The sequence below is a fragment of the Rhinatrema bivittatum genome, chromosome 2, assembly GCF_901001135.1.
Source record: "Rhinatrema bivittatum chromosome 2, aRhiBiv1.1, whole genome shotgun sequence".
Taxonomy (NCBI): Eukaryota; Metazoa; Chordata; class Amphibia; order Gymnophiona; family Rhinatrematidae; genus Rhinatrema; species Rhinatrema bivittatum.
The window spans coordinates 306,528,982-306,555,650 of NC_042616.1; the positions used below are offsets into that span (position 1 = coordinate 306,528,982).

A 26,669-nucleotide genomic window follows, 5' to 3' on the forward strand; every position below is an offset into this window, starting at 1 on the left:
ACACCAAGTAGAGGGTAGGCGGTAAACTAACAGGTTAAGGACGCAGCAAAATAGCGGGTTACAAAGGAGATAATCTGAGCGGGCATCACAGTATCGGAGGGGAATAGCTAATTCCTTCATTAAACAGCTAATTCGTTCATTTACATATCATATACATGATGGGTGCGGAAAGGGTTATGCGTCTGTTTTAATAAGCGCTAAGGACGCGTGAAACTGGAGACTGTATCGCAGGATCGCCTTACGCGTCCGAATTGTGCGCTCACAGCGGGTTACAGACGGGAAATCTTCAACCGCACGTTACAGTATCGATCTGTATATGTGGCAGAGCCCGTCAAATCTTGCTCTGTCTCCATCTGCTGGTGCGGAGGCAAAACCCAGGTGTCTGGACTGATCCGGGAATGTACAGGGAATTGGAAGTTCAATTGAAGTGCATGTTTGAGGTGTCCACCTCGAATCTCCAAGCTGCGGTGTGAGCTAGCATGATGCAACGTGCCTGCCTATGTTCGATTCAGAAGCCGCAGGAACAGGCGTCCCCCGCCCATCTGGTCTATCAGAGCAGCAATCTCTTCCTTTCAAAATAATCTTGACATCCTCTATCAGTCATGACCTCCTTGCTTCCATAAAGGCAGTGCTCAAGGAATCAACAGGGGCCCCAGGATAGTCCTCCTCCACCAGAGGAGGACTATCCTGGGGTATCTGTGCCCTGCATCTTTTGGGCACAGATACCCCTGACAGAATGCAAGGAAACCCTGGAGAGGACCCTCACTTAACATCAGGTTTCTGTATAACATAGGCAGCCTGAGACAGAAATAGGAAGAATTCTAGAGAAAATTCTTCACATTTAGCAACCACACCTAAAGCAATCTGGCTCTGAGGGCTTTCAGCAACAGCCCAAACCAGGGGATTCCCAGAGTCACCTTCTGTACCCAAGTGGAAATGAAAAGGGACTGAAATGTCTACAGGACGTTGGCTCAAAATGGCAGACGCTCCCACCAAATGTGGCATGCTTGAGGCCCCCCTCAGGGTTTGCCCAGGACCACAGGAGGCTTCCTGGTCATTGAGGGGTGGGAAGGATTGCTGGAGCTACCCAACATTCGCAAGCACCTACTAGCAGCCTGCCCTACCTGAGTACAAGATGAACAGAAAAGCCCCAAAGAGGACCCTGAGCACCAGGAGACACATACAGTACTACAGCAACAGCACTCAGACGTATCCATGCTGGCCTTGTTCCAAACCAAACCGATCCTGATGCCGGTACTTGAAGCCCACTCCCTGCAGCACACCTTTCACGTAGGTAGAGCGTCTGCGATCAAGTCTGATGCAAACTTGAAGAGCCCCTGGAGAAGCCGAGCTCAGAGCCACTTGGTCTTTTTTTTCCCCCCAAGTAACCAAGAGAGGGGGGGGGGGGGGGAAGAGAGAGGCTGAAGGATGCTCTCCTGCTGCAATTGTGAATCCAAAGCTCCATTCAGCTCTTTTTTTTTTTTTATATAGAGCGCTATTGGGAGGAATCTCTCCCACCCGGCTCTACCAAGTCCCCTCTGGGATTGGGAGCCAAAGGAATGGGTTTGCTCTCCTAGCTGACCCAGGAGTCTTGCCCATGGCACACTACATTACTCTGTTGGATCCTGCAGTACCATTAGTAAGTTCTACCCTCTGCTGGAGGCACAGTATACTGGAATCTATCCGTGCTGTACCACCTATACATGGTGGTGATGTCAGATAAAGTCTTGTGCTCTGCCTCCATCTGCTGGTAGGGGGACATAACCCACCTGTAAGGATTCACTGGAATAGTATAGCAGAATGGAATGGAAGTGGTTCTTTTATCAAATCAACTCAGTAATACTGACTGCTTGCTTTATACATGAAAGTAGAGACCTTAATGAGAATCTCTGAAAAGTATGCTTCAAAATGTTAAGATTTATTGCATACAGAAGTGTGACCAGACCCTGGCATACACAAATTCACATCCTTACCTCTTGCATTTGGGCAGAATGATGCTCCAATTTATCAACCTGCTGTTGGAGTTTCATGCTTTTACTTGCCTCATCATCCAATTTGGCTTGGAGAGTATGTACTTGTTCCTAAAACAGATATTTGATGAGAACCAAAACTAAAATTATGCTATTAACAAATACATATCAAATGTCAATTGTAACATCATAGTTTTACCTTTATGTATTCACTGTTAAGCAAATCAACCCCAATGTCCTAAGCAAGCATCAGGACAGGCTACCAAAGGCAACATGAGATCATAGGCTTTGAAAGAAAGTCAGAGGTTCTCAAGCTTTTTTCTGTCAGGACACATTTAACAGATGCTCACGTGTGACACACTGAATATATGACCAACAAAGGGCTAAATGTAAACATTCACAGGAACCCCCGACTCCCAACAAAGGATGTAGAGCAGAATGGTGAAATTACTTCTTACCTGATAATTTCCTTTCCTTTAATACAGTCAGACCAGGCCAGAGGGTTACACATGCCATCCAGCAGATGGAGACACATCAACAGGCTCATCAATATCACTCCTTATATATTTCCATGCTGACACTGGCTTGAAAGTATACCTATAACAAGTTAACTGTAGACAAGCTCAATATCAACTATCAAACATACTATCGATTCAATCAATTTTGCTTTTATTTTTTTTCCTTTGTTTTTAAAGTTGATTCCTTGTCAAATTGTCCAATCCGGAGCACACCTAGCTAGTCAGGTTTTCAGGATTTACACAATGAACATGCATGAGAGATTTGCATATAATGGAAGCAGTGCATGCAAATCTGCTGCATATTATGGATATCCTGAAAATATGACTGGCTAGGTGTGAACCAAGCACTGGGTTGAGAAGCACCTCCTTAGTGTACCAAGAGCCAAGCAGTTAGCAAGTCCTTCCTGGAAAAAATGTCCCAAACAATGGAATCAAATCATTCCCTCGCCCACAGCACAAGATTGCAGTCGAGGATCCAAGAGACTGAAGAAAGGACCAATCTGTCAGACTTCTGGTTGTTTCCAACATTTTATAAAAAATATAAAAATATATAAAATATATTGTATTTAAATTATACTCTCCTTGTTCATTTTAAGTTATTATTATTTATTTTTTCCAAGTTCAATTTACCTTGTTCATTGTAAGACATTATTTCTATATACTATCAATTTAATTGTTGTAAGGTAAACCGAAGTGATTAGTAACTTTGTTACCAGAACTTCGGTATATAAAACTGTTAAATAAATAAATTTAGACCTGGCACACAACGTCTGAACCAATTCCTGTAACAAGAGGATCCTTGCTGACAGGCTGAATCACTCTCCTAAAAGGACTCCACTCTTATCAGCCAATTGTCCAGATAAGGAAGGAATGAACACCTCTCTTGCACTGCGTCGCTGCTGTCACCACCACTACCATCAGCTTTGAAAAAGTGCTTTGGAATACCACTAATCCAAAAGCCACTGGCCTAAATTGAAAATGGCACCACAATTCGCAGGAAGCCCTGATGGTCCATTTGGAATGGAATGTGAAAATAAACTTCTGACTCAAACAAGTCAGATTTCTCCATTCTGCACTGACATAATTACAAACCTTATGATTTCATGTGGAAGAGGGCCACTTTCAAGAAGTTGTTGAAGGACCCATCTCTCTTCGGAACCCCAAAGTAAAGAGAGTAGTGCCCTAAACATCCTTGGTCCTTCAGTACCAGAATCACTGGCCTCGAGTAGAGAAATCTTTGCAGAGTTGACTTTACAGCTTCTCTTACTTCAGAGAAAACAAAGGCATCACAAATTCCAGAGCATAACCATTTTCCTTTTATAAACACTCCAGGATCTGTCATAATTTGGGACCATTTCTGAGAAAAGACAACGGCCACCTTTCTCTGCTAAATGGAGTTAGGACTCCTAAGCACACTGACGTACTACAGGAGCTAGAACATGTGGGTCTGTCCCTACGCCCAAGTCTTGCAATGAAAGGGCTGTAATTTTTAATAAGGCCTAGACCCGAAAAGCTCTAATCTTGACTGAATCTCCTTGAGTCTTGGCACCCACTGCAAGATGAATAACTTCTAGATGGGGGCTTTTGATCCATCTCTGGAAATCTTGGCACATTCGTGTCACCCCATGCTGGAGGGAGAACTGGCTTTCCATAACAGAATTGGCCTCACAAAGAAAAACATGCATTTATTGTCATCCTGTCTTTTCTTTCTTTCTTTTTTTTTTTTTAATGTAACAAGAAGTTCTTTTCCCTCTCATTCTGGAAACCTCATATTGGGGAGAGCTATGAAAGTAATGCTGCAAACATTTTTCAAGATAAACCAAACCCAAAAACTGCAAGAACAATGTAAAATCACTTAAATGTATCTCACTACAAATCAATGAGAACAGAACTTTTACGTGCCACACTTATGAATAATCTTTTAATGTGACCATCATAAAGCTCAGAGTTGTCTCAAAACCATGTGTTTCAGACCCAGATTCTTGTGCTTAAAAACAATTTAATCAGTCTCTCAAAGATATAGTATGCAGGATTTCAGTCCAACAGTGCTAACACCATATACTTTTATATTTGTGAAATGTTAAAGTTCACTTATCTTTTGATTGTAGGAATCTTTCACATGAAAGGAACTGTCACATCAAGGAGCCAAAACTGAACCCAGTACTCAAAACTCGCTGTATTCCAATCTCTTGAATGCCCGACACTGCAGCATTTCGGAGAAATACTTCTTCTGGGGTTACAACAAGGAACTCCGAGTTTGCAGATTCCAAACAATGAAATAAAATAACATGAAATATCTTTCAAAAAACTATTCCTCCAAACGATAGCTATTATTGAAAATTATTGGAAAGAATCATTACTCACTCAAATCCTTATGTCAGGTACTAAAAAATATGTCATTACTTCTATACTTGACAAACATTCATGGCATGTGATTGTTGCACAGCGGATGACATCAATTTAAACCGGAAGACCCGCGAAATTTGGATGTCAATCAAAAACCGGAACTCAGATTTTAAATATCATCAACAAAATACTGAGTGTAAAGTTTCACAAAAGTGTATACCAAACCTACTGATAGAAATAATTTATTGAGGTTTGAAAGTCATCATCTGCGCCCTTTTAAAGATGGCCTACCAGTGGGCCAGTTCTTTCAATTATGTAGAACTTGCTCTAAAGATACTGAGTTTTACAATCGACAAAATTGTCAACTCTGCTATGTAATAGAGGATATCCCAAGAAGGTTATTAAAAGAGCATTCACTAGGGCATGTTTTTCAAACCGCGAACAGCTTCTTCAATATAAAGCTAAACCTGCATTGGAAGCATTAGTTTGTCTTGAAACATACTAATTTAACTAATACAATCAAGAAAATCAAACGTAATTGGCATGTCCTAAGTACACATGAGATTTTTTTCTATTCCGCTGATGTTTACATACTCTAGGGGTTCAAATATCAAACAATATATTGTTCGAGCCGCACTGACAGATGGATCGCAGGTGACGACTGACCTGTCTAAGCACTCTGCATTTCTAAATGCAACTTTTGTGATTCAACTTTTGTGGGGCATTCTTGGCAAGAACCTAATAAACGCTATGTTATATCGCATAAGCACAATATAAATTGTGATTCTAATTATGTGGTATATACGTTAATTTGCCCGTGTCAAAAGCTTTACATCGGACGAACATCGCGCATGATCAGAAAGCGTTTGATAGAACATCGCAATCTGATTTCTACCAGAGATGAAAAAGCCCCAATTGTTGCACATTGAAAGGACATTCTTTTAATGATTTTAATTGGATCATTTTGGAACATATTCTGTTGATTTCACGGGGGGGGGGGAAGAGATGAGATCATGGTGCCAGACTCAATTTCCGGGAAAACTTTTGGATTCATAAATTAAATACAGTGGAACCTCATGGATTAAATTAAAAGATTGATTGGTATACGCTTGTGAAACCTTACACAGAATTTTGTTAATGATTTAAATCTGAGTTTCAGTTTTTGAATGACATCCGAATTTCGCAGGTTTTATCGTTTAAATTGACAACACCCACGTGCAACAATCACACGCCACGAAGGTTTGTCAAGAATAGAAGTAACGATATGATATTTTTGCGTACCTGACGTAAGGATTTGAGCGAGTAATGATTCTTTCCAATAATTTTGCGCTGTTTTAATGAGTTTTCAATAATAGCTATCGTTTGGAGGAATAGTTTTTTTGAAAGAGATTTCATGTTATGGAATCTGCAAGCTCGAGGAGTTCCTTGTTGATAGGAGTATTTCTCGGAAACACTACAGAGATTGGAACATATAGCATGTTTTGAGTACTGGTTTCAATTTTGGCTCCTTGATGTAACAGTTCCTTTTCAATACCTTGCATGTGAAAGATTCCTACAATCAAAGGATAAGTGAACTTTGAATTTTCAAAAATATAAAAAAATACACAAAAAGTGGATGGTGTTAGCACTGTTGGACTGAAATCCTGCACACTATATCTGAGGACTGATTAAATCATTTTTAAGCACAAGAATCTGGGCCTGAAACACACATAGTTTTGAGACAACCCAGTGCTTTATAATGGTCACATTAAAAGATTATTCATAGGCGAGGCAGGCAAACTTTTTTCTGGCAGAGTCAAGTAAACCAGCTCCCTCTTTCTTGGCCCCAGCACCATTAGAGTATGCAAGTAAAAAATTAAAGATGCAAGTTCATCCTTAAGAAAGAACTGCTACTTCCAGAGGATATTCACCTCAACAGCTGGAATGGCTCCCCAAAGCATGATGGAAACTCCTGTGGAGCTTGAAGACTCTTCCTTGTATTCCTCCACAACACAAAACATGCAGAAACTGGGAGAACAGATGCCAGCTCTTATCAACGGAAGAGGGACAACATAAAAGTAGTATCCCTAGCCTCAGAAGAGCATTCTCCCTTTTCTAGATCCTCTTCACTGTTCCCTTGCAGCAGTCCAGTAAAGCCCTCAAGAAATGTTCCTGAAATGTTCTCAAAGGTCCTTCTGTTTGCCTCTGGTCTTATCCTTGCCACCCTGGGCTCCATCTGAGGCTGATAGTGGAAGATAACAGGCAAATACTGAAATTGTACCCCATCCCTTACATAATACTTGCAGACCAATGGCATCTTCCTCTGAAATACAGCCCAGGGGCCAGGAGGAATATCCTCCATGGATCAAGGACACCAGTTCTTATGAAATAGCTTAGCATGAAAGCATCATCACCCTCAGGTGGCTATTCTTTTTCCATCTCCTCCTCAGTCTTTGGAAACTTATTTAACCACTCAAGAAAATCCTTAAAGCAGGAAGTTCTTCTTCTGTCCTGGGTCTCTTTCTGCTCTGGGAACAAGTTGCACCTGAAGGTACTAGGACATCTGAGGCAGTCCATTGCCAGGAAGAAATATCTAATAAAGCTGCCAGCACTGCTATAGCAGTAGCAGCTGCTGACTTAGGATCCCTCCCAGAGTCCAAAGCACGATCCTCGGGACCCAGAGAAGACCCAAGCCCTTACTTAGTGCTCTGCAGTTCTGATATGGCTGGAGCTTCTTCAGAAGCCTGTGTGCCAGAGGGAAGAGCCTTAGGAGCATCTCCAGCCATGGATTCTCCATCAGTTAAAGCTGTACTTCAAAGATTCCCCCTGAGCCTGAACACACTGGTGGCAGCACTTAATTCCTGCTCCCAACTGAACCTTTCTTTCTAAGGCTACATGCTCTGCAGGGAGCAGTTTTCTTCCCATGCACTGCAAGCACCGCTATTATACTCCCTGCAGCCCCCAAAACAAATTCTGAATACTCGCAGGCTCAATGCGGTGAAATGCCACCTCATAAGCTAGCCAGTGACGGCGAACTCCAGTCCTTGAGTACCACAAACAGGCCAGGTTTTCAGAATATCTAAAATGAATATGCATAAGACGATTTGCATGTCCTGCCTCCATTGTATGTAAATCTCATGCATATTCATTGTGGATATCCTGAAAACCTGGCTTGTTTGTGGCAATCAAGGATTGGAGTTCACCATCACTGAGCTAGACAATCCTTTCACTGATGCCATGGATATCAGGCCACTGAGCAGGTTGTAATCACCTTGCAGCTTTTATTTATAAACTTTATTGCTGCAGCTCAGACAGGTTAAGGTTTTAAAGGAGAAGTGTCAGCAATACAAGGAGGAGAATCATTGAAGGGAGAGCCTGAAGGAGAAAGGGCAGAGGAGAGGAAGAAAGGAGAAAGGAGTAAAAACTAACCAGTTTCCTCTGAAAGCTCTCTGGTCCTGGTATATTCAATCGAGGGAGGAAGCATAAGACTCTCTCCTCAGGAGCAGAAACAATCTTTTAAATTGCCAAGGAACCTGCTCAATTGAGGGAGTGAAAGCAAATTTTCACCTCAGGAGCCTCTTCCAAGTTTTCCTTTGAAGCCTATCAGGCCTGAGTCCATAGCACAAGACGCTTGCCTACCATATGCTGGAGACAGAGAATACTGGCAGGCTGGTGTAAACATGGAAATATACAAGGAGTGACATCGAGCTTGATTATCTTCATCTGCTGGTTGACATGTATAAATCCACTGGTCTGACCAGATGAAGAGGAATAGGATATTTCCCATATAACTCACCATTAAAAAAAAAAAAATATTCTGGTGTCATTTTAGTAATAGCAACACAACCTCCACCTACTATTAGGTGCATTATAAAACACTCAGCACATGTGTACCAAACCTGCCATATCATAACAGCACTAACTCCAAGGATTCAAACAATAGCCTTGCCATGGAAAGGCAGCAGTGCACCAAAAATGCATTTCCTATTGAGAAAACACAACAAATAAGACTGATACAAAGGAAAATTGGTTCTTACTTGCTAATTTTCGTTCCTGTAATACCACAGATCAGTCCAGACCAGTGGGTTATGCACTCCCACCAGCAGATGGAGGCACAGATCAAAACCTTGAGGCACTGCTATATACCAAGCAGCTCCTCAGTAATTATCAATATCCAAGCCAAGAAACAGACAAAAAGCCATTTAACTCCCCAAAATGGCGAACATGAAAGAAATCCCAAGGGTCAGAAAAAAAAAAAGGCCTCAAACCTGAAAACCCCAGGTCCGAACCACGGTTCATATCACCTAATTGGCATAGATGAATTCTGATAGATTTCCTATGTACAGCAGCTAGAGTCCAGGTAAATCAGTCTTTCGGCAGTTGCACCCAGGTGGCTCCCTGGACTGATCTGTGGTATTACAGGAACGAAAATTAGCAGGTAAGAACCAATTTTCCTTTCCTGTACATACCCAGATCAGTCCAGACCAGTGGGATGTACCAAAGCCACATTACACTGGGCGGGAACCCGAAAGACCCGCTCGCAGAAAACTTTCTCCAAAAAGTGCTTGGTCAGGAGCCCTGACATCCAGACAGCAATGTGTTGTAAAGGTACGCAGGGAGGACCAGACCGCGGCCCTACAAATCTTTTCAGGTGGCAACAACTGACACTCCGCCCAAGAAGCCGCTTGCGCCCTCGTCGAGTGAGCTTTCAATCTGGCTGGAACGGATCGCCCCTTGCCGATGTAGGCCAAGCAAATCGTTTCCTTCAGCCAGCGAGCCAAGGAAGCCTTGGATGCCTTCTCACACTTCTTCGGACCCCCAAATAAAACAAAAAGGTGGTCCGACTTCCGAAAGGAGTTAGTGACCTTCAAATAACGAAGGAGAATTCGGCGAACATCGAGAAGATGCAGATCTCTTCCTGAAGCCGAGTCACGAGACCATTCGGGAAAACCAGGCAATTCCACGGTCTGATTAATATGGAAGACAGACACCACTTTTGACAAAAAGGAGGGCACCATACGCAGGGGCACCCTATCCGCCCAAATGCGCAGGAAGGGATCCCTACAGGACAGGGCCTGCAATTCTGAAATACGCCTAGCAGAGCAAATGGCCACCAAAAACACCGTCTTCAAGGTGAGGTCCTTCAGAGAGGAGTGCCCCAGAGAATCAAAGGGGGGGGGGGGGGGGGGAAATCACAGAGTGCCCGTAGGACTAGGTTGAGATTCCACTCCGGGCACGTCTTACGAATTGGAGGACAAAGATGCTTTACCCCTTTCAGAAAACGGGTTACATCCGGGTAGCTGGCCAGGGGTCTGCCGCCTATTCGACGTCAGGTCCTGGGAAGGGGTCAGATGACTTCACCTCGATCACCCAGCCGAGGGACTGAAGGCAATGGGTCACCCGGCGTACCGCCTGCATGCAGTCCTCTTCAGACTTGGCTCGAATCAGCCAATCGTCGAGATATGGATGAACCATCACCCCATCCTGATGGAGGGTCACTGCCACCACAACCATCACCTTGGTAAAGATGCACGGACCTGTCGCCAGGCCGAATGGCAGCACTCGAAACTGGAAATGACAACCCAGGATCTTGAAATGCAAGAACTTCCGGTGATTGCTGCGAATCGGGATGTGCAGGTATGCCTCGGTGAGATCCAGGGAGGCGAGGAATTCCCCCTTCTGGACCGCCGCAACAACAGTTCAGAGAGTCTCCATCCGAAAGCGAGGCTGCGATTCACCTTCTGCAGGTCCAGAATGGGGCCGAAAGTCCCCTCTTTCTTGGGAACCACAAAATAAATGTAATACCGCCCCCTTCCCTGCTCTTCCGGCGGTATGGGGACGATAGCCTGCAGGTCCAACAATCTTTGTAGGGTGCCTTCCACCACGGCCCGCTTGTTGCGGGAAACGCAGAGCGATTCCAGTAAAACCTTCCTGAGGCCGAGAAAATTCTAAGGCGCAACCATCCTTTACCACGTCCAGCACACAGCGATCTGAACTGATCTTGGCCCACTCCTCGTAAAAATGGGACAACCTGCCCCCGATCATCCCATACGAAGGGTGGGCAGGCCTGACTTCATTGGGCAGGTTTACCAGTTCCAGCTCCCTGCCCGAATCCACTTCTTGCAAGCCGGCCAGCACCGCGAAAGGACTGTGGACGAGAAGTGGACTTTCTGGCACTAGAAGGAGCACTCCTTCCTGATCTGTATTTTCGGGGGTCCCGAAACCAGGTCCATGGAACGAAGGACTTCTTAAAGGGCTTCCTATCTTCCGGCAACTTATTGCCCTTGGATTCTCCCAGAGATTTCATCAGCTGGTCCAAATCTTCTCAAATAGTAATTTCCCCCAAAAAGAAAGATTACACAATTGCGACTTAGAGGAAGCATCCGCCACCCAATTGCGGAGCCACAGAAGCCATCGAGCCGCTACCGAAGAAACCATGGTCCGGGCAGATGTACGCATCAGGTCATATAAGGCATCTGCTACATAAGCGACCGCCGCCTGAGATGTGGACAGGACACCCGAGGACATCACTTCTTGTGGTTTCTGAATCCAAACAAACACGCCCACTGCATCATGTTCGCGCACACTGCTGCCCGAAGGCCCAACAAGGAGACTTTGAAGAAGCGTTTCAGCTGCAATTCCAGCTTGCAGTCTTGCACATCTCAAAGTGCCGCAGCCCCTGCTGTGTTTTCTTAGTGACTGCCGACACTGCCGCGTACACCTTAGGGACCTTAAGGCGTTCCCACATGTTCATCAAGTAGTGGATATAACTTTTGCATCGCCTGGCCGACCATAAGGCCTGCGTCCGAGGACTCCCACTGAAGACTGATGAGCTTCTGAATCTTCTTCGGGATGAGAAATGCGCTAGGCGGCCCCGGGAAGCCATCCAGGACCTAGTTCACGCCGTCACTGTCTGATTCCTCCAGAGAGAGTTTCACCCGCAGGTCATCCAGGGCCGTAGCTCCTCCTTCTTGAACAACCGGACCACACTGGGATCATCGCCTTCCGGGCCAGGGTCCACCTGACACTGGTCGCCATTGCCCGCATCCAAGTCCAGGGGAACCTCCCCTGGTCGTCAGCGGTGTCACCCAGGAGAGGGGGAACCTCTTCCCCCAATGGGTCATCCGAGTCATTCAAATTTTCCTGTGCTGCATATGATTGTCCGCTTGTAGATGGGGACACTTTGGGGCCCCCACACTCTCCTCTAGGACTCTGTGCTTCGCAAAACTTCCTTGCCAGGAAAGCCTTATGCATTAGGAGCACAAATTCCGGTGAAAAACTGCCCAGGCCAGCTTCATCACCGCTGAAGTCCGACTCCACGTCCCTCAAGTCCTCCAGTCTTGGTTCCCGAACCGCGGGAGACAGCAGAGGAGGGTCATCCTAGAAATCTTTTCCCACAGGGGGAGCAGCAGGTGCCGAAGCCCTACCTTTGGACCAAGTTCTGGTACCCAATCTGCATGTGGCCTTCCGAGGCTTATAACCCTTAGCTGAGGACCCCTCCCCTCCCACAGCACAAGTAGTGCAAAGTGCGAGGGTGTTCAAATAAGCAGGCCACAAGCCTTGCAGGGTCCCACCAGTGGTTTCTCTGCCATTGCACTACTCCAAAAGGGGCCCAAGGGCACTCCCCCCGGGTGGAATCAAGTGCTGCCTTGGAGGACTGCTGTTTCCCCCAAAATATCACTGGCAAAAAACAGCCCCAGCACAGTCGGGGAGCCTCGTGGAAGCTGAAAAAGAAAAAATAAAATGGCCACCACACCAAAAATAGACCCGGGACCGCCATGGAGACACTTACTAGGAGACCCTTCACCATCCAGGGAAGGCTCCACTAAAGGCTGCTAGCTCTCCTCTCTTCCAGAAATCGAAATCGGGGCCTGACTGGCCCAGCCCTGTTGAGCAGACTGATTCACCTGGGGAGCCACGGGACAGAAGAAAAAAGGAAATTTTTTTTCCAACAAAACCTAAAGGAAGCAGAAAAATTAACTTTCCCCAATGGGGATACTTCCCTGAACCAGCGGTCACGGAGAGGGAGACTTCGGGCCGCTGAGGGAGACTTCGGGCCGCTGAGGGAGCCAGTCCCCTAGCTATTAGGAGTCCTGGAACACATGGGCTAGCACTGCCGGGGGTTTGCCTGGCTCTACTTGAGGGATGGTCCAGAAAACTGAACCTGGCACCCTGAGGAGCAAGAAATCCAAACTCAGGTCAGAGCCACAGGTATGCACCACCATCTGCTGGAAACAGAGAAATACTGAGGATCTGCAGGTGGCACACTTGGTATATAGCAGTGCCTCAAGGTTTTGTTCTCTGCCTCCATCTGCTGTTGGGAGTGCATAACCCACTGGGTCTGGACTGATCTGGGTATGTACAGAAAATGACTATTTGCTAATAAAATACCTCTCCTCGATCACATATACAGAACCAACATTCAAATACTGAACAGAAGAACACAAATTATAAATGTGGAGACAAAAACTAGAATCCATGCCCTTATCCCTCACTTTTCTCCAGTTACTCCCTTTCAATCATCCCCTCACACACATCCTTGCCCAGCATTCCTGCTCCCCACGCCACATCCTCTTCCCTGTACTCCCATTTTCCCCGCTTGACTCACTGCCTTTTCCTCCTCTTTCCCTACCCAACTACTCCTGACCTCCTGTTTCCCACTTCTTCCTGTTCAGCAGCCCCTCACTCCCTCTCTTGCCACCTCCCACTATCCAACCTCATTCCCCCCACAGGGTGAAGAGAGCATCAGCAGCATCACTTTCAGGCCAAGTGATGGAAGATAAAATTGGTGTCCTGTCAGACCCAGAAGAGCAGAAGTTGGCAATGTCTCACTTTGATCTGGGTGAAGAAGGAAACAGCCTCTCACTGGACCAGAAAGAGGAGAGGGAAGCAAGAGCAGCCTCCTGTCAGATCTGATGAAGTAGTTAACCAGCTCCCATCCGGGCTGATGAGAGAGCAGCATCCTGCTGGCCCTGTGACACTTCCCAGGACCTTGCGACAATATATTTTGACACACCTGTTGAGAACCACTGCCCTAAGTCACAATTTTTAACATTGTTTTACCAAATTAGGGCTTACCTGTACTATTCTGAGCTCCTCAGCAATGGCTTCGTAAGCTTGTTCATTCATCTCAGGTGGAACTGGCTCTTTTAAAATATCCTCCATTGGGATCCCTGAGGTTGGGGTGTTCATGTAGCCATTCTCCAGGATTTCTGGGCTTAGCCGTGGCACCAGGCGAGACCTCAAATTGTAAGCCTTTGTTGGCGTGGTCAAGTTCTGTTTACCAGACAGATGTATAAGATTTAGACAATTGTTAGCAGATATTTTTCACTAATCTTTCAGAGCTGTTATTCGCAATGAACGATCATATTGGAAGTTGCAGAATATAAGAATACATAAATACATATATTTAATATATAATTTTACATATGTTGTAAACAGAATTTTGAATTCTAAAGGTAAAAAATAACTCCATTTATTTTTACTATTTCATTTTTGGAAGTAAATAAAATTCCTTAAAGAATAGTTTAAGTATTGTACTTACAATGTGAACAGATAGCATTTCAAATGCTGTCTCTCTTCCCAAAATGAGCTAAGAGCATAAGAAATGCTATATTGGATCAGATAAATGAATGAGCCCAGTATCCTGACAGTGATCAATCCAGATTGCTTGGGGAAAAAAAAGTTCCCAGCAGATCCCAATAAGGAGACATTCTCATTCCAAGATGTGGTATTACCCAAGCCTGCCTGAGCATCAATAGTATTCATCTAAATGTAGACCAAGGGGGTAACTCCATCCTAATCTTACTAGTTCTTTCTGCAGCCTTTGACACAAAGTTTCCTGATTCAGTGCCTAGGAACACTGGCACTAAAGTCTCAATTGTTTGAATCTTTTCTATCCCACAGAACTCAATCTGTCTTGTGGGCAACAAACTGTCCACTCCTAAAAATCTTACATGTGGAGTGCCTCAGGGCTCTGATTATCTTCAATATCTACATTCAACCAATCTGAATCCTGATTCAATCCTTCAAGACTGAATTCTACTTGCTCACAGACCCAACCAAGCTTTTCCCATTGCCAATCTCAATAACTGTCTTATGGTCATAGCCCAATGGCTCCATAACCATAAACTCAATTTTAACCCCACCAAATCTAACTCCTCTGGCTAAGCAATCTAGCTCCCCTATCAGGTACTCCCCTCCAGCCCAAAAAAAACTGTACAAAGCCTAGGTATTCAATTTAACCTAAATCTCATGATGGAATCCCACATTTCTAAGGTAATGAAAGTGTCCTTTATGAACCTACTCCAAATTCCACAATTATATAACTACTTAAATCAGCATAACCTTGCTTCTGTTATCCATGTGCTAATTACCAGCCAATTAGATTATTGTAACTCGCTACTGAATGATATCTCCCAGACTAGTTTGAAACACCTACAACTTGTGAAAAATATTGAGGCCAGAATCTTTGTAGGGACCAAAGCATCCGATCATATAATGCCCATCCTATACAGACTGCACTGGCTCCCAGCAGAAACCAGGATAAAATTCAAAATCCTCTGCTGTGTCTTCAAATGTGTGAACAGGCAAGCTCTGAAGTATCTCTCCTGTCTCCTTGCTTCCTACATCCCCATTAGAGAGCACCAATCCTCCTAAAAGGCCATTTCCTCTCCCCCACTTTACTTCTGCGAAACTGACCTACACAAGACTGAGGGCATTCAGTTGCTATGCTCCAAAGATATAGAATGAGGTTCCAATACACATTCACCTTGAACCATGCTACCTCACTTTCCAGAAAAAGCAAAGACATGGCTGTTCAAGCAGGCTTTCCCCTAATTTGTTCATTAAGAAATAACTAAGTTCCATTATCTCTAGACATTATGTTATAACCGTGCATGATATATATATAACAGCCAAATGTTTGTAAACAGTTAATGGATCTATCTTCCAGAACAAACCTATCATCCAAACCTTTTTAAAACCCAATTATATTACAGGCCTTGATCACATCCTTGAGAACATTTCTCATCTTAATTGGGTACCAATTCAAACTATCATTTGATAAGGTAAACAACCTTTCCCTTTGGGTTCCATACTACTTATGTTATAAAATTCTGTCATAGCCTGCCTCAGTCTTCTCCAATTGAGCAGCACTAACTTGTCAAACCCTTCTTCAAATAGGAACAGTCCCATATCCTCTCTTTCTGATACCCTTCTCCGCATCTCTTCTACGTCTATCTTTGAGCAGGTACAAACAGAACCTCACACACAATACTCAAGGTATGGACATACCATAGATTTATATAGATGCCCTTGGATCTTCTCAGCTTAAATTTTATTTCTTGCAAAATAATTCTTAACATTCTATTTGCTTTGATTGCTGCTGAGGATCTCAGTGTATTTGTCCAAAGTAATGACTCTAGAGTCATTTTACTGAACGGTAATTCCTAATATGGAACCAAATATTACACTCCTATATTTGGAATTTTTTCCTATACACACTTTGAACTTTTCCACATTAAATTTAATTTGCCATTTAGATAGCCAGGTTCCCAATCGCACAAAGTCCTCCAATTCTTCAGTCTGCTCATATATTAACTAATTTAATTGTATTATCTGAAAAATGTAATCACTTCACTTTTTACTCCCTTTTCCAGATTAATGAATGTTAAATATCTGTTCCAGGACACATCCCTAAAACACTCCACTATTTCTGACCATTAGAGAAACATTTAGCAATACTCTATTTCCTATCCTTTAACCAGTTACCAATCCACAACAGTACATTGCTTCTTTTCCCATAATTTTAATTTCCTGAGAAATCTCATGAGTGACTTATCAAATGTTTCTGAAAATCAAGACACTATAAAGTAGAGCTGCTTACCTGTAACAGGTGTTCTCCTAGGACAGCAGGATATTAGTCCTCATATGGAGCCCCGCACAGAACTTTGATCTCAAAGAATCTAGAACTCTCTAGCATGACCTACTGAGCATGTGCAGTTGTAGTCATCACCCTGTCCTCTAGGCAGAGGGCCTCAGTCCATGACATAGCTAATACATGGAGAAACCAATTCCCAGGGGAGGTGGGCGGTTTCAAGAGGACTAACATCCTGCTGTCCTAGCAGAACACCTGTTACAGGTAAGAAACTCTGCTTTCTCCTAGGACAAGCAGGAGGGTAGTCCTCACACATGGGTTAATCCCTAGCTATAGGCTGTGCAAGCAGGACAAGTGGGAAATCGCAGTGTTAAAGCACTACATCCTTACTCTGCCTGTGAGGCAGCCGATCTACCAGGGGTCCAGGCTGGAGAAGAGCTGTGTTCTACAAAGAACTACCATATAAAAGATACACACAAACCCTCCTGCACAGCGAAGGTGCCTAAGGCAGAGGAGTGATGCAAGTACAAGCAGAAAAACTCTGCATCACAGAAAACAGTAAACCCTGATAACAGTAGGTTTAGAACCTTCTGGATACAGGAAGAACCCAGAGATGTAGACAAGAGAAAGACTCTGGGAAGACCACCACAGTTTTGTTAAAAGACAACTGAAAAACAAACTGGGAACTCAAGAGCCCTCCCAGAGAGAAACTGCAGTCCATTGACATCCGAAGGACCAAATGTCTCTGCAGAAGTGTGCCCAGGTTTGGCTGGTAGGCATAATGGGCAGAAGAAATCCAAGCAACACTCAGAAGAACAAGCAGCAAACCATAGCAAGACCTGGGTCAGAAACTACGTGCTGAAGCATCGGACCTAGCTGACCATGCAAGGGTTTCAGGAGATGAGGGGCAATCCATGAAACAACTGTAGCCCAAAACTTCCGAAAAGGGTATGAAATAGGTTTGAAATTAACCCAAGAGCACCTGTCAAGAACAGGTTCATCTATCCTGGCACAGGGGAGCAGGAAGGCCTTTCGGACAACCTAGAGAAATGAGAAAAACTAAAGGCAGTATTGGCCAGAGCATGGCAAAAATATATGGAAAAATATGGTGTATCCTGCCCTGCAGGTATACAGAAGATATACCACGAGTGCCTTAGCTTGTCCTCCCCTCCCCCCGACAATCCAACAGGAAGTCGGAAGGAGAGAAGAACACAAGGAGGCAGACTGGTGGACTGCCGGAGCAAGCACAAGTCTTGAGGTTGTCTACTAATCCCAAGCAAACTGACTACTGAATCCAGCAGGGAGTTACCCACCGAGATAGAGCCCTCAGTCTGCTTGGAACAGTGGAAACAGAGCAAATGCCCCAGGGGAGAAATGCCAAAAACTCCACTAGGAGACAGGAAGCTGGGGAGTTGCATGCGCAAACTCCAGTAGAACATGATTTCATTACCAGCCCAGAAACCCAAAGAGCACCAGGGCAGGCACAGGGTGATTGTGGAACAGATTGCCAAGCACCCAGCTGAGGTATCACTACCCCAGCCTTAAGTGCATATACTCCCAAGGGAGCACATGGTCCAGCAATGGACAATCATTGCATGACCCAGGACTCCCTCTGTCCGCAGACAGGGTGATCCCAAAAAAGGGGAAGAATAGCTTGCATGCTACCGCGAGCAAGAGTGACTCTGCTGTGGGGTCACTCGCCCCACTCCCTCAGCCTTGGACATGGCAAAAGAGTGAAAGGCATGTGTGCCCATTTGATGGTCTAGAACACTTCACAGATGGGGTATGGGGGGGGAGGGGGCCCGCAGGCAAAAATGACTGGCGATAGCAGTCTCTAAGAAAAGACGCCCACAGAGACCAGCAGGCATCAAATTGACTCCTGAACAGGAGAAACCCTGGAGGGTCACCGGGAAGCAACACTAGACAGGCTCCCTCGTGAACAGACCGCTGCGTCTTAGAGTGACTGAGGGAGAACGCTAATACCCGACCAGTTCTCGGGGCTGGCGAGAAACCGAGAGAAAACAAGCCAAAGCAGAGAAATCCCTTCTCTGGAAATGGAGGAACGAGGGATACCTCTCAAAGAGATGCATAGTTAGGCATCCAGAGGGAAACCTGTAAGGGTTGCCCTGGAACAGAGTCGAATCCCCCCCTTTCAGAAAGGAGAGGAAAGCAATGGGATCAGGGCCTCCCAATCCAGAAAGACCTTTCAACTCCCCAGAGGAGAATGGAGACACAGTCACTGATTGCTGAGGTGCCAAAGTGACCAACTCAGCACAGGCAGCTAGCCTCGGATGGAGGAGGTCACCACCGTAATCCAAGGAGGGGACCCAGGGAAAACTGTCCAATGACCGTCGATGCCGGTTCCCGGCCTCCCAGGAGATGCACAGATTCAAGAATAGAGCGTCCAGTTCAGAGAAAACCCTGCCAGGGATGGAGCCTCAGGGGCTTCCCCACAAAAAAGGAGTTTTGGACATGGATAGGTCAAACGACATTCCTCGGCTGAAAGAGGACTCCCGAACCTCTCTCCCGATGTCTACTCCCCTCAGGGTCTGACCAGGAACATAGTCCAAGGTCATTCCTGTGGCTGCAGAACACAACCTGTTGTGTCCACCCGGAGGGAAAAACACATGCAGACACACCCAGATGGCAGAAGGCAACCAGAGGAACAAGCACTCTGCTGTAAAAGCACACTGAGCGGTACTCATGCAGTGTATCCCATCCTACGAATGGTGGCACACCTATGATCCCATGCGCCATGTCTGTGGGCAGAATCCCACGCCTCAGCTAGGAAAGTGCACCAAGTGCCAGAGTCTGTGGCTACACACTGCCTCATGACAAAGCAGTGAGTGTGATGACGCCTCCCCCACCAGTGCTCCTCAGCACTGTGTGGTGCAAAACTGACAAGGAGACAGACCATGACAGGACGATGGCAGAACCCTGGTATAGCTGAGGACTGCACAGATAGGGAGAATGCCATCTGCCATTGCCCAAGGTATTTGGAATAGATGCTTGGCCTTTCCCGGCACCACATGTTGCGCACCAACTTCACAGCAACTCCAGCGGAGTGAAGAACAGTGTGACAGCGTCCCCAGAACCACTGGTGCTCTGGGAAAGACATGGAAGATGGCGGTCTATAGCATCAGCCCCTCCAGTACCTGATACCCTTGCGAGAGAGGCAGGCCCTCAAACTGCATTAGGAATGGCTACCTTCGATTCGCTCAAGGAACGACAGCAGTGAAGACCCTGGCAACTGAAGGTGCCCATGGGGGTTCTGCGGTCATGACATGCAGCCCCTGACTTCAGCCACTGCTGCCCAGAGCAGTGACAGCACCCATAGGGCCCATGGCGCTTTCGTGCTCACCAATGCAAAGCCACAACAAGGGCACCCAGCAACTCTGCACCCAGGGCTTCGATAGCGCTTCACCGAAGCATAATATGTTCGACGGCATATAGAGCCATCCACAGCGCCAGAGGTCACCCAGTGGCCCCGATGGAGACTCCGGGGCCCAAAGGTATAGATGTACCTGTGGTACCAAGGAGATCATGGGCGCCTGCAGGAAGGGACCCTGCAGCCCATACACAGATCACAGATGCCCAAAGGAACAGACGACCGCCAGTGTCATCGACAGTTCCCCATGCCTCACTTATTTGTCCAAGGGCATCGATGCAGCTAGCTCAGTGGTCTCAAGAACTAAAGCTTCAGTAGCCGTAACCCATGAAGGGACAGCACAGAGCTCCTCAGTGCCTCTTAGAGGACACTACCAAGGAGGCTCGAGGGTATGGGACTACTATGCTCAGGTGCCATAGCACATCAGGGTACCTCAAGTAGATGGCAACCCCTGCGCTCGATTCGTTCAAGGCCAAAAAACATTTGCCACACGAGGGCTGCAGGGTCACATGGGGGCTTTCCAAGAGTCCCAGTGGTCAATGGCCTCAGGGATGACCAGGGCACACAATAGCAAACCCAGCGACCTGGTTGATGGTGCTCAATGTAGTCGAGGTGGGAATGCGAGGCCTTGGGGCAGCACCACATCATGATGGCACTGAGGCCACGTCCTGCACTGGCATCGAGGCTGCGCCCCTCGACGGCATCAAGGGCTGCCGCGGCATCGAGGCTACGCCCCTCTACAGCATCGAGGGCCAGACACCATTTCAACTTCAACATCCCCAAGGGTGGTCACGCACTTACCTTGATGAGATTGATGGCACAGCAGGTGTCAAAGGCCCTGTGGGTGAAGGCACAGCAGCAGCGATAGTACTGTGGGCACCGCAGCATGGCATGCAGCAAGGTCATCATGGCATCGAGGGCACAGCGGCATTGAGTGAACTGAGAGTACGGTGGCATCAAAGGCACTAAGGCAGGGGTGGGCAAGTCCGGACCTTGAGGGCTACAAACCAGTCGGGTTTTCAGGATACCCCTAATGAATATGCATGAAATAGATTTGCATACAACTGAGGCAGTGTGTATGCAGGTCTCTCATGCATATTCATTAAGGATATCCTGAAAACCCGACTGGTTTGCAGCCCTCGAGGACCGGAATTGCCCACCCCTGCACTAAGGCTTCAATGATGCCATGGCACCAAGGGCACCGCGGTATTGATGGCACCGCGGCCTTGATCAATGGCATCTGTTTGCACTGCTACTCTGCCACCTCGATGCCTAAGCCAGTGTGAGACTCTCACCAATGCCTATGGCACAGAAGGCCTTTACGGCATTGGGGGTGATCACGCACCTCGACAGCATCAAGGGCATACCTGCACCTCGATGGTATAAAGGGTGAACATGGTGCACAATGGTGGGCCTGGACCCTGACATCGATACGTCAGACGAATGCTGCACTGGTCACAGTTGTACACTGGCAACCATTACTGGGCATGGCACTGAGATGCTGCAGCAAGCTGCTACCCAGGCTCCTACTCACCCTCTCTCCTAAGGAGACTGCACTACCAAGACTGGCAAGCAGGAAGGAAGGCCATGTCTTCCAGGGCTCCTGCCTGTGGAGACTAATTCCTTGGGATGTAGGGAGGATGAGCTCTCCTCCTCACAGGAACGGCATTGTTTCTCAATCAAAATCCATCGATGCCGATCAATCAGTGAAACAATATGGAACTCCAGCCCGGGTAGAACTTAGGGGAGTCCCCAGGCTCAGCGGCCTACACAGATCACTGGACTGCATAAGTCAGTCCTGTCAGCACTGGGGAAAGGGAGAAAAAGGTGACAGAGCAAGGATAGGACAGATACAAAACTGCAGGTTTTTTTCTTTTTAAAGATAGTAAGAGTCTACCAGGCTGCACAAGGGAAAGCCCACCGTGCAGCTGGCAGACAGCTGGAAAGGAAAAAGAAGAATAAGACTACCTTAAGGGAAGAAAGCAGCTGCAGCTCTAGAAAAAAAAATCACAAGAACTGTGAGAAGAGAGCAAAGCTGAATACCATGAGAACACGGCTTCCATGACCACACGGCTCCGCGGAAAAAAAGACTGAGGGACTCTGCCTAGGGGGCAGGGTGAGGTCTACAGCTGCACATGCTCAGTAGGACATATTCAAGAGTTCTAGAATCTGAGATCTAAGTTCCGTGTCAGGCTCCATCTGATGTCACCCATTTGTGAAGACTATCATCATGCTTGTCCTACGAGAACCAACCAGCTCACTTATCTACAGAAGTATCTATACCTTCAACAAATCCTAAGAGATTAGTAAAGAATGATTTTCCTTCACTAAAACCATACTAGCGCTTCCCCACTAAACTATGTTTATTCATATGCCCAGTAATTTCATCATTGTATCCAGCATAGACATCCAGTTCACTGGTCTGTTTCCAGTACTACTCCTTGAGCCTTTTTTTTTAAAACTGGCATCAGATTTTCTCCACTCCAGTCCTCAGGTACAGTAGCAAGTTATAATGGCAGGTTACATATTAGTATGCCTGTAAATTCATATTTGAAGTTTTTCAAATACTGAGGTGAATACCATCAGGTAGGAAAATTGGTTCTTACCTGCTAATTCTCTTTCCTGTAGTACCACAGATCAGTCCAGACTCCTGGTTTTGCCTCCCTTCCAGCAGATGGAGACAGAGAAATTTTCACAACCACTGGCTCACAACCTGGTATAGCACCTGCAGCCTCTCAGTATTACTATGTATCCAAGCTGATACTGAACAAAAACAGATTCAGTCAACTTATGAATATATCATCTCCCCAAATGAGCAGAGGAAAGAAGAAAAATAAACTGTTAATGATACAAACTAACGCCAGACAAAAAATACCTGTGTCATTCTTCAGATAACAAAAAGACTAGAAAGACAGAATAAGCAGGACTCTCCAGACCCAGGCAGGACTCTGGACTGATCTGTGGTACTACAGGAAAGAAAATTAGCAGGTAAGAACTAATTTTACTTTCCCTGTACGTACTCAGATCAGTCCAGACTCCTGGGATGTACCCAAGCTTCTTTACTTGGGTGGAACTGTGAGAGTCCCGCTCAAAGGACACCCTCTCCAATACCAGCAACTTCTGGAGCTTGGATATCCAATCTATAGTGTATGGTAAAGGTATGCAAAGACTTCCAAGTCGCTGCACAGACACTAGCTGACAGTCTGCCCAGGAAGCCGCCTGAGACCACATCGAATGAGCCCTTAACTCCTCTGGGACAGGACGACCATGACAAATGTAAGTAGAACCAAAAGCCTCCTTCAACCAACAAGCAATTGTAGCCTTCAAAGCTTTGACCCTTTTTTGCACTACTCCACATTACTAAGAGGCGATCCAACATCCTAAAACTGTTTGTCACCTCCAAATTCAACAAGGCCCGCCTGACATCCAAATGCCTTAACTCTGAAGTTTGAGCCGAACCCAACTCTAGAATCTGAAAAGCCGGAAGCTCCACAGACTGACTCAAATGGAATGCAGACACCACCTTAGGCAAAAAAAAAAAAAAAGAAGGAACTATCCTCAACAAGACTCCCGAGTCAAAGATCTGTAAGAAAGTCTCCCCTGCAGGACAAGGCCTGAATCTCCGAAAACCATCTGGTCGAACAAATACCCATCAAGAAAACCACCTTTAGAGTGAGATCCTTAATGGTAGCCTTAGGGGTTCAAACAGTGCCATACACAAGCCCTTAAGGACCAAATTAAGGCTCCAAGACGGACAGCCAGAGTAGGAGGGCACAAATGCTTTGCTCTCCTAAGAAAACGCACTACATCTGGGTGAGCCACCAGTGGCTACCATGGACCTTGCCCCGAAAACCGGCCAGGACAGAGACCTGTACTCTCAAAGAGTTGAATGATAAACTCTTAATCGGCCCATCCTGCAAGAAAGCCCAAATCTGGGACAACGAAGCTTATTGAGGGTCAATTTCTTTAAGAGCGCACCAAGACCCAAAAACTCTCCATACCCTAGCATAAGCCAAAGAGGTGGAGGACTTACGAGCTTGCAACAAAGTGGTGATAACATCTTTCGGATATCCCTTTTTCCTTGACCGCTGCCGCTCAAAAGCCAAGCCGCTAGACAAAAGTGATCTGCCTGATTGAAAAATACGGGACCTTGACGAAGCAGGTTTGGAAGATGCCCCAGTCTCAATGGACTAGGGGGCATTCCATGAAGTTAGCAAGTAGCACATTTAAGACTAATCGGAAAAAATTCTTTCACTCAACACACAATAAAGCTCTGGAATTTGTTGCCAGAGGATGTGGTTAGTGCAGTTAGTGTAGCTGGGTTCCAAAAAGGTTTGGATAAGTTCTTGGGGGAGAAGTCCATTAACTGCTATTAATCAAGTTTACTTAGGGAATAGCCACTGCTATTAATTGCATCAGTAATCACTAACCAACCTCTTTCCCTTTTTAGTCAATTCACCAACTTGAACGTATTCAAGGGAAACCTTGTCTGGTGGTTTTTTGTACGGAGGTTTCTAATAAGGGTAACCGATTTGCAGTTATCCTTTTCTTCTCCTCCGTCTATTATTCTTTTATTATTTTCAAAATTATTACTGAACAAGTTCACTTTTTTATTTTGTTTTTCTTATTTCTCTTAAAATCCCTTCTCCCCTGCTGCTTTTCCGACCCACTCCAATTTTTATTTCATACTTATCAAGGTCGCCGCCTTTGTTGATGTTCATGGGTACGGAGCTGCCTGTCCGACACGGGCCATGTTTCTGCACTATGTGCCTGCTTCAGGGACTACAGGAGAATTTACTGTGTCCTATATTGGGTTCACAGCATCCATGTTACTTTTCAATGTATCGTGTGTCAAGCGTGCGTGTCAAGCACGGAAGGCGTCGCACGCTTGACACACGATACATTGAAAAGTAACATGGATGCTGTGAACCCGATATAGGACACAGTAAATTCTCCCGTAGTCCCTGAAGCAGGCACATAGTGCCGAAACATGGCCCGTGTCGGACAGGCAGCTCCGTATCCATGAACATCAACAAAGGCGGCGACCTTGATAAGTATGAAATAAAAATTGGAGTGGGTCGGAAAAGCAGCAGGGGAGAAGGGATTTTAAGAGAAATAAGAAAAACAAAATAAAAAAGTGAACTTGTTCAGTAATAATTTTGAAAATAATAAAAGAATAATAGACGGAGGAGAAGAAAAGGATAACTGCAAATCGGTTACCCTTATTAGAAACCTCCGTACAAAAAACCACCAGACAAGGTTTCCCTTGAACACGTTCAAGTTGGTGAATTAATTGCATCAGTAGCATGGGATCTTCTTAGTGTTTGGGTAATTGCCAGGTTCTTGTGGCCTGGTTTGGCCTCTGTTGGAAACAGGATGCTGGGCTTGATGGACCCTTGGCCTGACCCAGCATAGCAATTTCTTATATCCACTGCTAGATTGACCAGCTCCACAAACCAAGGCCGTTGAGGCCACTCTGGAGCCACCAGAATTACTTTTCCTGGGTCGACCTCTATTCTCCTGAATATCTTGCCCACCAGAGGCCATGACGGAAACATATGAGAACGTCGCTTGGCCAAGGAAGAACCAGGGCATCGAGCCCTTCTGCTCCTTACTCTCTCCTGCAACTGAAGAAGCGAGGAGCTTTGGCATTCCACTGAGTTGCCATTAGATCCATATGAGGAACCCCCCTTATCTGTGGGTAATGAGACATCGCTTTGTCCGATAGCTCCTATTCTGAGGGATCTAACTGCTGACGGCTGAGAAAAATCTACGTGTATACTGTCTGACCTCGCAATGTGAGAAGCCACTATCTGAGCTAGATGCTGCCTCACCCAAGACATCAGAATTTCTGCTTCCTGAGCCACTGCTAGACTCTTGGTCCACCCCTGGCTGTTGATATAGGCCACCATTGTAGCATTGTCAGACAGAATCCTCATCGAGCGACTGTGCAAAAGAGATAAAAACTCCTTAAGGGCCAACCACACTGCTCTCATCTTGAGATGATTGATGGACCACGAAGCATCCTTAGACGACCAACTGCCTTGGACTGGCACACTGCTCCCCAGCCAGAGAGACTGGCACTGTCATCACAACCATCCACTGTGGAACCTCCAAGTCCAATCCATGGCCCAGATGACAGCACAAAAGCCACCAAGACAGATTGGAACATGCCGATTCGGTAAGTGGTAGCAGAACATGAAACTGTTGTGATACTGGGTTCCAGCAGGACAGCAACGCCTGAAGTGGTCTCATATGAGCAAACGCCCAGGGCACGAGTTCAAAGGTAGATACCATGGAGCTAAGGACCTGCAAGTTATCCCAGACTCTGGGGAACCGGGACCACAAGATACTCCAAACCAGAGACTGCAACTTCAGCATGCGCTCCTCTGGGAGAAAAACCTTCCCCACTCTGGTATCAAAACGTGCCCACAGAAAATTCAAAACATGTGAGTGTAGAAGATGGCTCTTGGATAGGTTCACTACCCATTCCAATGACTGCAAGCAGCACACAACCACCTCTTGCCTGCATAGGTCCCGCGACTTTGCTTGAACCAGCCAGTCGTCCAGATATGGGTGTACCAGAACAC

The 26,669-nt window shown here is 46.0% G+C and overlaps 1 protein-coding gene across 2 annotated transcripts in view; it reads right to left on the reverse strand.

Annotated features, from left to right (window-relative positions):
* The window catches only part of KIF15 (kinesin family member 15), a 428,798-nt gene that overhangs the window by 197,909 nt on the left and 204,220 nt on the right, over positions 1 to 26,669 (reverse strand). For both annotated transcript variants that reach the window (XM_029589694.1, XM_029589695.1), the window contains exons 17-18: positions 13,892 to 14,089; positions 1,974 to 2,081 (exon numbers count right to left, since the gene is read on the reverse strand). In XM_029589694.1, the coding sequence (XP_029445554.1) occupies positions 1,974 to 2,081; positions 13,892 to 14,089 (306 nt within the window). The remainder of the gene's footprint in view (positions 1 to 1,973; positions 2,082 to 13,891; positions 14,090 to 26,669) is intronic.